General features: G+C 42.4%; 1 protein-coding gene across 1 annotated transcript in view; it reads right to left on the bottom strand.

The window, feature by feature from the left end:
* snx30 (sorting nexin family member 30) overlaps positions 1-11654 on the bottom strand; it is an 82090-nt gene extending 70436 nt beyond the window's left edge. Inside the window, exon 1 of the mRNA XM_068030673.1 lies at positions 11423-11654. Coding sequence (XP_067886774.1) covers positions 11423-11614 — 192 coding nt within the window. The 5' untranslated portion in view covers positions 11615-11654. The remainder of the gene's footprint in view (positions 1-11422) is intronic.
* Between the last annotated feature and the right edge of the window lie 551 nt (positions 11655-12205).

The following is a 12205-nucleotide window of genomic DNA, read 5'->3' as shown; positions in this document are numbered from 1 at the left end:
CTACATCCAGCCCCCTTCACTGCCGTCACATGTGCGAGAACATTGCAATATTACTCCATTCAGCATTCTTTGGAATGAAACATGCAGCCACAGTATTAGAGCTGCAGATCCAGAGTTCTGGCAATCCACCTAGAAGCCCTGGCACCTCAGTCCTATTTGGTAGTACAGAACTTGAGAATTGCTAAAAAGAGAGACATGTTGTCAAAGCTTTTCGTCTTGCACGCATCAGGACAATACGCAAGAATAATCAACTTAAGGGAAAACAGAGGTTAGCACCGCAGCCTCACAGCTCCAGCAACCCGGGTTCAGTTCTGGGTACTGCCTGTGCGGAGTTTACAAGTTCTCCCCGTGACCGCATGGGTTTCCTCCCACATGCCAAAGACCTGCGGATTGATAGGTAAATTGGCCATCGTAAAAAAACTGCCCCTCGTGTAGGTAGGTGGGGATGTGAGGGAAAAATGGGATTAATGTAGGATTAGTACAAATGGATGGTTGATGGCCAGCACGGACTTCGTGAGCCAAAGGGCCTGATCCGGTGCTGTATCTCTCTATGACTCTACCACTGCCAGCTCCCAGTTTAAGATCAGGGTGGATAAGCAGACAATGAACAATGGGGGAAATAAACTGGATTCAATAGTTTACCAAAAAAATTACAGACACATTGGAGAACCAACTGATGGTATCAGACTTGGGACAGGCAGTGTTTTGCATCTATAATTTGGATTACCTCACCCCTCTAGAACATATATTAATGTATTACAAATTTAAGGCAGGTCCTTGCATTAGAACTTTGCAAACCAGTTTGCTCGACAGTCCCTAAATTTAGACAGACAATGTGTAGCAATGTTAGCTTCCCCCTAGCGGCAGTCTTCCATATTTGATCATTTGGGACCTGGCAGGTTCTGGAATGACCCTGTTCAAAACTGACTGACTCCCAAGTCTGCTACTTTATTATCTGTTGCACCCTTGGAGCTGTGGTAAAGACTTCAATCAGGGGCCTCTAATGAGCCAGATTCTTCAGCCACATAGAGGTGTTGTATCCCTAGATGATAAAGCACATCGAAAGCCTTGCAAATAGCAGAGCATACGGACATACGAATTAGGAGCAGAAGTTGGCCATTTGGCCCCTCTAGCCTGCTCCACCATTCAATACGATCATGGCTGATCGGTTTGTCTTGAATTCCACACTCCCATCTACCCCCGATAACCTTTGATTCCCTTGCCTAACAAGAATCTATCTACCCTGCCTTAAAAATATTCAATGACCCCACCTCCACAACCTGATGGAGGCAGGGTCATTGAATATTTTTGAGGTGGGGTGATTCTCTTGCCTAATTCATAGTTCATATGCTGTTTGCAAGGCTTTCAGTGTGCTTTTTGCATCTAGGGATACAACACCTCTATGTGGCTGAAGAATTTGGCTCAGTAGAGGCCCCAAATTGAAGTCTTCACCACAGCTCCAAGCAGAGGGCTTTATAATAATTTTACCTCTCGGAATGTATGGTAGCATTCCCATATAGGAATTATAGAATTGTACAGCTTTTATGTATTTGTGCTAATTAGACTGATGACAAAAATTCCAGAAAAATCTTGATTTTCTCTATTAGAAATTGATTTGGAAGCCTGGGGTGTGGCACACTACCTTGTCTCTTTGGGCAGAGAAAGGGATCTAGACTAAACCATTTCCACCAACCAGGGCAACCCCCTCCCCCTCAAACAAAATCTACTTCCTCCAGTCTTGCAACCCCACCTCTATGATCGCTGTACTCCAATTCCAGCCTCTTGCACATCCCCAATTTTCATTGCTTCACAACTGCCTTCAGCTGCTTGGGCCTCAACCTCCAGAACAGAATTCCTTCCCTAAACCCTGCTGCCTCTCTAACTCTTTTCTCCTTTAAAAGGCTGCTTAAAACCTGTCTCAAATGTCCTAATTTCATGTGACTTGGTTTCAAATTTTTGATAAAATCAGAGTGCAGCACTTTAGGACATTATGTGAAAGGCACTACATAAATGCAATTTCTTGAAATTTCCCCACAACTGATAGCTCTGCAGTTTCTTGGTTTCTCCTGCCATGCTATATAAATGATTACTGTAACATGGGGTCTAAGACATGACTCAGTTGCTAGCACTCTCAGATCAGTCGAAAATTGTGGGTTCAAGTCCCACCCTAAGACTTGAGCACAAAAAGTGAAAAAAAAAATCAAGGCCGACACTCCAGCACAGGACTGAGGCAGTGCTGCACCATTCAAGGTGCCATCATTTGGATGCAACATTAAGCCAAGGCCCCGTCTGCTCTCAGGTGGGCGTAAAAGATCTCATGACACCATTTCAAAGAGCAGGAGAGTTATCCAATAACCTGGCCAAAATTTATCCCTCAAATCAATATCAAAAACAGATTATCCAGTCATTATCCATTACTGTCTGTGGGACCTTGCTGTATACAAATGATTTGCCACGCTGCCTACATTACCAGTGACTACACTTGAAAAGTACTTCGTTGGCTGTGATGCACTTTGGAACGTCCAGTGGTCACAAAAGGTGCTATATAAATAAAAAGATTTTAAAGCAAGGGGAAGTAAAATCTAGTTTCCAAGGACAAAGCCATAAAGTAAAATACTAGATTTCCACTCAGCTAGATCCGACTCTGCATGCTAGCACAAATAGGTTTAGCATTCTACCATAAATTAAGAACCACCTTGCTTTAAAAAAAAAAATTAGTGTACATTAAAGCTTATTTAGATTCCTATTCCAATAGGAGAACGAACATTCTTCTGTCCCCAGCTAATTAGAAGCCTTCAACCTTTTTTTAAAGCAAAAATACAAATGTTCAAGAAGTACCAAAACAATGAGGCATGCTCAAAGATTTGGACTTTGAAACAGGTTTATATTCACCAATTTTATGATCTGGGTGTCAGCTGTTAACAGCACAGACCAGATTTAAACAGCTCCCTTCTCCCAAAACAATCCTTACCACTCGCCCTCCCTTATTTTGAACCCATTCAGAGCAAACTTGTCTGACTCATTAATCTAATTGCAGTAATGTAATTCCACTAGTGAGTTTGCTCATTAATTAGGCCCTTGTTAAATATTGGCCCAGATTTTGCTGGAACATGGCATCGTGCATCATGCCCAGCGAGTTAAGACTTTCCCTTCATCCTTCAGCTCGAAAAAAGTTTGCTCTGCAAGTTGATGGAACTGCAAGGGCAACAGAGACCAAGGTTCCTCTAATTATTTTTTTTTGGCGTCCACAATTTACTTAAAACGCATGGCAACTTTCATTTTTTTTTGTGCGGCCACACACGGGTTAAATTAAAAGGGCTGACTTGGGTGCTACTTGCCCAGAGACTTTTGCCTAATCGCACAGCTTAGTGGGAATACAGTCTGGCATATTAGTGAACAGTGAGGCCAACAGTCTATTTTCTTTACCAATGAAATTGAAGGATAGAGAAAGAAACAGGGGAATGACAGACAAGGAAATAAGTTAACAGTTAAGTACCAAATTAGATGGAAAATTGGCTCTTTTTTTTTAAAAAAAGAAAAATTACCAGTATACACCCATACTCAGAGCCCTGAAATATAGCCTCTGCAACCTCAGCAGTTTGCCCACCTCGGGATCCTAGACTGAAACCAGTCAGGCCTGTCTAAAATTTTCCTTTCATCCATTATTATATTGCTATTCTTACTCTCAATCATTTCAGATTCAGCTCTCCAATATCACTCATTATGAAAGACCAATGCACAGTACATATTAAATACCTCCCCTATTTATTGATCATCATTGACATTCCCATCTTTCAGCTTGAATGAAGGAAGGAAAATGCAGCCAAAAATCAAAGGCATTCGAGTGATCAGTTTTGCAGTACTTGCGGGTTCAGGAATGGTCAATATGAATTTTTAAAATTGAGCTTGATTTTGGTTCTGTTAATTATTCTTCCCTCTGATAATGACGCTCAATTTATTCATAATTACATAACAAAGAAAAAGCAAATGCTCCACAGACTTCCTTCTCCAAACTGCACCCGTCATTTTTTCAGAATCTTCCTGTGAAATTTTCAGTTTTAAGTGCATGGAATTTCCACGATTTTGAAGAAATTCACTTCCTGCACTGAATGAGCCATGGGCTTGAGCGATACATCTGGAATGCAGCACAAAGTACAACTTTAAAAGGGTGCAGGAGCACAGGGACCCGGGTGTATATGTGCATAAGTCATTGAAGGTGGCAGGACAAGTCAAAAGCGGTTAATCAAGCATACAGTATCATAGGCTTTATTAATAGGGGCATAGAGTTCAAGGAGGTTATGTTGAACTTGGATAAGACACTAGTCCAGCCTCAGCTGGAGCATTGCGTCCAGTTCTGGGGACCGCATTTCAGGAAAGACGTGAAGGCATTGGAGAGAGTGCAGAAAAGATTCATGAGAAAAGCATTTGCTGCTTTATGAAGATAGATTGGAGAAATTGGGACTGTTTTCCAAGAACAGAATGCTGAGTGGTGATTTGATGGAGGTATTCAAAATCATGAGGGGCGTCGACAGTAGATAGGGAGAAACTGTTCCCACTTGTGAAGGGATCAAGACTGAGAGCGCACAGATTTAAGATGACTGCTGACAAAAGCAATGGCGATACAAGGAAAAACTTCCACGTAGCGAGTGGTTGGGATCTGGAATGCACTGCCTGAGTGGGGTGCAACCAGGTGCAATCAAGGCATTCAAAAGGTAATTAGACTGTTATCTGAAAAGGAGGAACGTGCAGGGTTACAGGGAGATGGCACTAGGTGAATTGCTCATTCAGAGAGCCAGTGCAGACTCGATGGGCCGAATGGCCTCCTTCTGTGCTGTTAACAATTCTGTGAAAGCCAGATATGGCAGGTGGTCATTAGAAACTGTTCATTCAGGAGTTTAGCCTGATTTCTCCTGGGAAACCTGGCACATAATATGGCAGATTAGGATCTTGACCAATACGATTTTTGTGCTTTCCACTAAAGTCAGCTTCCAGCAGCAAGCCCACATTTCCTATGAAGCCAAACTATATAAAATACCCAATTAAGTGATGTCATTTGGCAAACATTTAGAAGCTGTTGTCAATGTTTCCTTTAAAAAAAAAATGACATTTCCATTGCCACATGCCTGGATAGCATGCCCCAACAAGAATTTTTCTACTACAAGGGCACATTTCATCTTGTGCCCCACCCAGACTCCAAAACATGACAAGATCTGACCATAAAGCATCTTTATTTAGACATGTTAAAAGCAGACTGCTCAGAAGACTACACAGGGCACACTGTGAAGCACAATTCTGGGTAAAGGGCTGCTACCCGACCCGTCCTGATGATGTGTCAGGTTCGGGTCGGGTTTCCTTTGCAGACCTTGAATTCTCAGATCCCTCCAGAGTATTCAGTTACAGCTCACAGCCAAATACAGTATTTCTGGCCAGTTACTAAAGTTGAGTAAAAATGATATCAAGTTGATTACTTTGAAATTTTGAGTTTAAAATCAGGCACCCCATTATTTTTTGATGGCTAGAAGTTACCGATATGTGAAAAGGTAAGTTGATTAACGTAGAGCACCATTAACTGATCTAATTAAAGCAGGTATATAACATAAATTTTCAAACTCTGATGTAGAGGAATAGGTTCTCAGATACATGTCCATTGCTTTACTCCTCACCACTCTATACTGTCTCATGACAAAGCGCCAGAACAGTATTAGATGTTGAAATAGAAACAAAGTCCTAGAAAAGTGCAAAACAGGCACTTCAACATTGGAAGAAAAATAGCATTGGCCTCCATTCCCTGACGGTGACCAATCTATTTCCAAGATTTATTGCTTTCTCCTTTTGATCTCTCGAGTTTAAATGCTAAAGAAATCCACAACCCATGAGTGTGAAGAAATTTACTAGAACTGGTCGTTTGTTACGTATTGTTGCTTTTTTAAAAAAAGCAAACATGTACAAATTGAAGCTCAAGAGCCAAGTCATTTAATTAAATTATAAACATCTAACACTACATGATACATATATGTTACAAATATTTAAGTGGGTTTTTTTCTCAGTTGAAACAACTTTTACTTACACTCCTTTGATGTAGCAAAACATGGAAAACGTAGGCCACAGAAGGGAACAATTCTGTCCATTGTGTCTGTCATCAAAAAAAAAAAGAGCTATCTAGCCTAATCCCATTTTCCAGCTCTTCGTCCGTAGCTGTGTGGGTTACGTAGCCGAGAATCCTGTTGGGATGTTTGGATTCACAGAAAGAGTAACAAAATTTGACACTGAGCCACACAAGGAGATATTAGGACAGGTGACCAAAGCTTGGTCAAAGATGGGAGTTTTAAGGAGCATCTTAAAAAAAAAAGAGGGGCAGAGAGGTTTAGGGATGGAATTCCAGAGCCTAGAGCCTCGGCAGCTGAAAGCACAGCCACCAATAGCAGGGTGATGAAAATTAAGGAAGCAATAAAGGGAATCCTGAAAGTCAAAAAATGCTAATAATCCACATCATTTAAGTGTGACCAATATGCTGTGGCTATATGCTAGCAGCCTTAAACTGGTAGTTTCACTCTGCTTGACTGATAGCCATGAGATCAAGGCATTTATGAATTTAGTGTAGGCTTTCAGGGCCAAAATTCAGTCACCACAAAATTACACTACAGTGTTCAATCCTATAGTCTATGCCATCTTTCTATAAAAATGTGAGAATTTGCTTCTAATTGCTAAACATGCCATCGCAGTTTATATATCTCATCACATTTAGATGATAAAAATACTGAACAAGCCAGGAAGGAGATCTCAGCATTTCCAGACTTTATCTTTAAGACAATTTTTAAAATCAGAGAAATACTGCAGATAAAAGAACAGAATAGCACAGCTGCCAGGGCAGGGAGGAGGGGTGAAAGCAGAGAAGGGACTGGATGGTACAGCACATTAGAACACTATCCATTCATCCTCGGAACATGGATTCCAATGCACTCCGTACTGAGATGAAAGTTCCTCTACTTAAACAGCTGGCTCTTAAAGATGTTTTCTGTAGCTTCTAAACTTGGATGTACAATTCTAACACTGGGATAAGGGAAAAAGATTTAATAATATGAACACAATGAGGTGGAGCACAGACTTGTGCCCCTCAACCAAAACTATAGAAATGCTAAATGTAAAAGAGCCTTTAATTAAAAAATACTTGGCTCTCCCTGTACTGCAAAAGCTAATCAGCCATATCTGCAAATCAGTATAATTTCTGTTCTTTACATTAATGCAAAATCAATACCTTACAGCACTCAATGGCACAACATAGTAAACAAGGTGCCATTTCAGTTTCTGGAGCCTCTAAAACACACCTTTTGGGGTGGTTTTCACTGGCACCTCCAGCCAAGAAGGGGTGGTGTAGTAAAGCTCTTTCCCATTTGCTGCCTTGCATGAACCTTGTCCAGCTACTGGAGATGGACAGGAAACTCAAACCAGTATTCGTGTACAATTTCCAATACAGACACCAAGAGGAGATTTAAAGAGACTTTCGTAGCATTGTGACCCACAAGCAACACTGCACAATCACTGCAGAAGGTGCTTCTGTGGTTCATTCACAAGCGGAAGCACTTCTGCAAAGCAAGCACAAAACAAGTGACAGCACCTTAGATGCTACATTAAATTGATTTTTGGTTGAATTGTGAATAACTTCATGCAGAGCAGCCCTCCTACTCCATCAGTAATTATTCGGCATGTGGGCAGAGTGAGACTACAGATACCACGTGCCCACCCATCTGCTTCCAAGATCCAGTTCCTTCAGCAGTAAATGTGACAGTGACAGATGCAGAACCAATTGGATTAAGATGTAAGAGAACAAATAAGAGGGCTCCAACAATATACTCCTAAGCTAACCAAAAAAAAGAGAATACACCTTTGAACACTAACTTCAACACAAGCATCTAAAAAGATGTTTTAAAAATCTAATTGTAACAGCAGATAGAGATATACCTTCACATTGTGCAGGACAAACCATGACACGCACACAAGCAGATTTCCGTTTTAGGAAACCAGGGAAATTCAGCCAGCAAACCTCTCAAATTGCCGAGTATATGCTAGCAGTCAGATAAAGAGCTGGAAAATCAACTGCACACAGCAGGATTGCCAATTCAAAGTGGTTTCTGGTGCTAAGTATATAGTACAAGAGTTGTTTTTCAAAAAAAACCGTCAATTTATAGCCTCAACTCAAAAAAACCTCACTGGATCATGATTTCCAAGTTCAATTCCACCCATCACATGCTATAGGCACAGAAGAGGGGGGAAAACACTACTGACTCCTTGCTGCCGTACAGGTTTCACAAGCACCCTCTTGTAATTCACTCAAACCCACATGTTCCACACACAAGCTTCAACCGCATGGCAGTGCATCATCACCAAACCCAGTCCCATTCTAATTCCACATCCAGCAAATGGCTGAATGGTGATCAAAGGCAGGAACTTTGGCCAATTTGGCCCCCCAAGCTAAGACAAGTTAACTCAGCACAAACCAGGGGTGGGCAGTCAGGATCTTCAATGTCATGTCTGTGCTGCTCACTGCGTAAATCAGCCGAGCCACTTGAGTGTGTGCGCACCAAATGTTTTTAAAACAAGTGTAATACAACATCATCTACTTTGCGGCTTACAACATGACTTGCCAGCCTGGCCACTATCTGGATGTATCTTAACACTTTTAAAAAGTATTGTCTTTTTTTTTTTAAATGCACAGGATAAATTTATCTGACAAGATAAATCAAGTCAAAGTAGAGGAAAAAAAATTGTTGCTCTTGCTTTACTGTCGCAACACACAACTGCAGGATCACAGTTAAAGAAAACTTTCAAAACAGATACTGAGATGTCGTAACATCATGCAATGTACTTGCAAGACATGTCAATTATGCTAATTTTTTCATTAGGCATATATTTACCAAATTGGTACCAACTCATGTGGAGAATAGCATAGTAATGGACCCCATTGATTTAACTGCAGGGACATGACTTATGCAATATCATTGCATTATGTCTACAGCAACTAACTGAAAAGGATCAGCAACCAGGAATTTACTCATGTCCCAAAACAAAAATGCACCAACCTCCAGACACAACCCAAGTCTAGAAATAATATCTATTAAAAAAATTTATAGGCATTTGTTTTTATAAAATTTTTCACATTCACTATGTGTTATGCAACACTGTGGAACCTGGAAGAGCTAACTGTAGGAACTCTCCTATTTATAAATACTCGTGTGCACCATTTCGAAAAATTCTTAACATTAAAATGTGAGTGCAAACAGACAGTAGTTCATTAGACTGAAAAAAAAACTTGGATTTCCAAAAGTGCTTGCTTTATATTTCAGAACTGCATGCCCACCTTCAATTTCATTAATCCATTAACTCAAGACTATCACTGACACCACTAAGCTAACACCATAGCATGCAAATTTTTCAGTATTATTGCATATTGTGCTAGGTGTTTTTTGCCAATGAAGAGCATATATAGAACACGATCAAAATTGGAACCCCTAAAAACTACAACACCATTTTATCACAATTGCAGTATCCAACTATGTAGTATTTGGATCTGAACAGCCTGCTTTATGGCATCAAAGGCAGCACCTTTAACATCACAAAACATCCCAAAGTGCTTCACAAGAGTAAAGCCTGGCTCGGGTATAAATTAAAACACGACTCAAGCCAGACCTGACCACAACCAACCCGAATCCGACCTGAGGCCAAGCCCTTTAATTTTTTTTCCACGCCCGACCCAACACAAATCGCCATCTGTTCTGGCAGCAGACTATTCCTGCAGCTGAAGTTGTGGGGAATCGTGGGCAAGTCTGATCCCGTGACTTCCCGGAAGCAGTGTCCAGCCCGACCCGACCTCAAATGCTGGACTCTGAATTGTGACCAGACCCGTACCCAACACACGTAGTGGGGTTTGGGTCGGGTAGCCAGGCTTTACACAGGAGCGTCACCAAACGAAATCAGACAATAAGTCACATCAGGAGATATTAAGATAGGTGACCAAAAGCTTGGTCAAGAAGGTACAGCATCTTAAAGGAGAAAGGGAGGGCGAGGGTTCCAGAGCTTAGAACCTAAAAATCGAGAACCTAGAGCACAAAAATCTGGGCTGACACTCCCAGTCTGCAACACATGTAGGAGTTCTCATCTTTCAGAAGAGACAGTAAACTGAGGCCCCATCTGCCCTCCCAGGCAAGCATAAAATTTCCACAGCACTATTTCGAAGAGCAGGGAAGTTCTCCCCCCTCGGTGTCCCAGGCCAAAACATATCCCACAACCAACACTGCAAACAGACTGCCTGGTTGCGACCGAGTTAGGAGGAAAATGTCATCGACTTGAAATGCTAACCATTTCTCTCTCCACAGAGAGAGAGAGAGAGAGAGAGAGAGACTCGATGGACCGAATAACCTCCTTCTGTGCCGTAATGACTCAATAGCCATGGTTCTCAGATTGTGGCCTGTAAGGGCCCTCCAGGTGGTCAGCAAGCTGGTCCAAAATGCAAGTCACTGACACGCAGCACCATGGCCGAGGACATTTGAGGGAACTGGCCCGAACCCTCATCCCCACCACTCGCATGACGGCACACAACCAGACCACCTCCCTGTGCGTGGCTAGAGTTGTCATAAGTGCAAGCAACAATAATGCAGTTTTATAAACAAGATTTATGTTACTGCTTAATTTGTTGATTAACATAGATGCAAGATAAGTATTAGTTTATCAGAAGATTATCATGATTACTTTATATCAGAATGATTCAAATAAACATGCTCATTTATTAGTCTATAAAAATAACTATGCTTTTGTTCCTAGCATGAATTACTTACATTTATTTTACAAAAATCATGCACAATTACATTTAGTAGCAAGAAAAACAGCAAAATGCTTTTAGTTTTCCTAAGTTCCCCACTAATTTTGATGAGTTTTTTGTAGTGGCAAATGAAAGCAAGTAGGGCAGGCCTGGCAGGTAACTTATAGGGTCTTTTGCCCACCCAAGTGGTCCAGAAACAAAAAAGGTCCGAGAAGTATTTATCTATGGATGAGAAGCTGCCTGGCCAGCTAAGCATTCTCTTTCAATTTCAAACTTCCAGTACCTGCTTTTGCTTGGTCGTCACTGCCTTGGGAGCTTGCTGTCTGCAAACTGGTTGCAGCGTTTCCCTACATCACAACAGTGACTGCACTTCAACAAAAAAGAACTTCATTGGGCTGTAATGGGTTTTTTTGGGGTTGGGGGGGGGGGGGGGGGGAAAGAGGTGGTGCTATATTAATGCAAGTTCTTTCTTACATAGAGATAAAGAGTAATTGAACAAGTGGGAAACTTTTGTAAATGTAATACTGACCCTAATAAAGGAGCTGGGTAGGTTACAGCCCCTCTCCCACCCTCCGCTGTCTCCCTTGGTTACCGGGCCCGCTCTCTCACCTTATCCCCGCTGCTGGCCACCGGCTCCGGCGACAGCAGCTCCTCGGCCGACAGCGGATGCGACACGTCGCGGATGGACCTGGGCCCCGTGGACGGCAGCAGTTTGCTCAACCCCGCACTCATTACTGCTGAATCGCCACCTCCTGCTGCTGCCATCGCCTCGGCTTCTCCCCAGGTCTCTACCGCCTCCATTTAAAAGAAAACACCAACCGAGTTCCTCCCGTCCCCCTCCCCCCCCCCCGCTTTATCAGGCAGCACCGCCCACCGCGCATGACAGAAAAGCCTTTCTCTCCTCCCCACTGACAGGGAGCGCTGCAGCGGCGATTACCTCTGCCGCGTCCGCATGGGTGCCTCTTGCTCACTCGTGATTTCTCCACTCTTTGATTGTCTATTCTGTCCTCCTGGCACGAGGTGGCGCAGTCTCGGCGGTACCAGCATGGGGGCGTGTCGCTCTCCGCCGCCTGGTGGCACTGCAAGGAGAACAGAGCTGCTGTCAATCAAGGGAGCTCCAGTGCATTGATACCCAGCTGCGAATGCTGAACAAAAACCAAGGTTACAAAAAGTCAGAAAGACAGACTTGCATTTATACGATAAATAATATTTAAAACAGAGAACGCTGGAAATAATCAGCAGGGTAGGCTGCATCTGCGGAGAGAGAAACAGAGTTAACCTTTCAGGTCAATGACGTTTCACCACATCTTGCATTTCGATAGCGCCTTTCACAACCTCAGCAGTGGTTTATAGCCAACGAAGTACTTTTGAAGTGTAGTCACTGTTGTAATG

The sequence above is a fragment of the Heterodontus francisci genome, chromosome 4 (assembly GCF_036365525.1).
Source record: "Heterodontus francisci isolate sHetFra1 chromosome 4, sHetFra1.hap1, whole genome shotgun sequence".
NCBI lineage: Eukaryota > Metazoa > Chordata > Chondrichthyes > Heterodontiformes > Heterodontidae > Heterodontus > Heterodontus francisci.
This window is presented reverse-complemented; position numbering and strand designations above follow the sequence as displayed.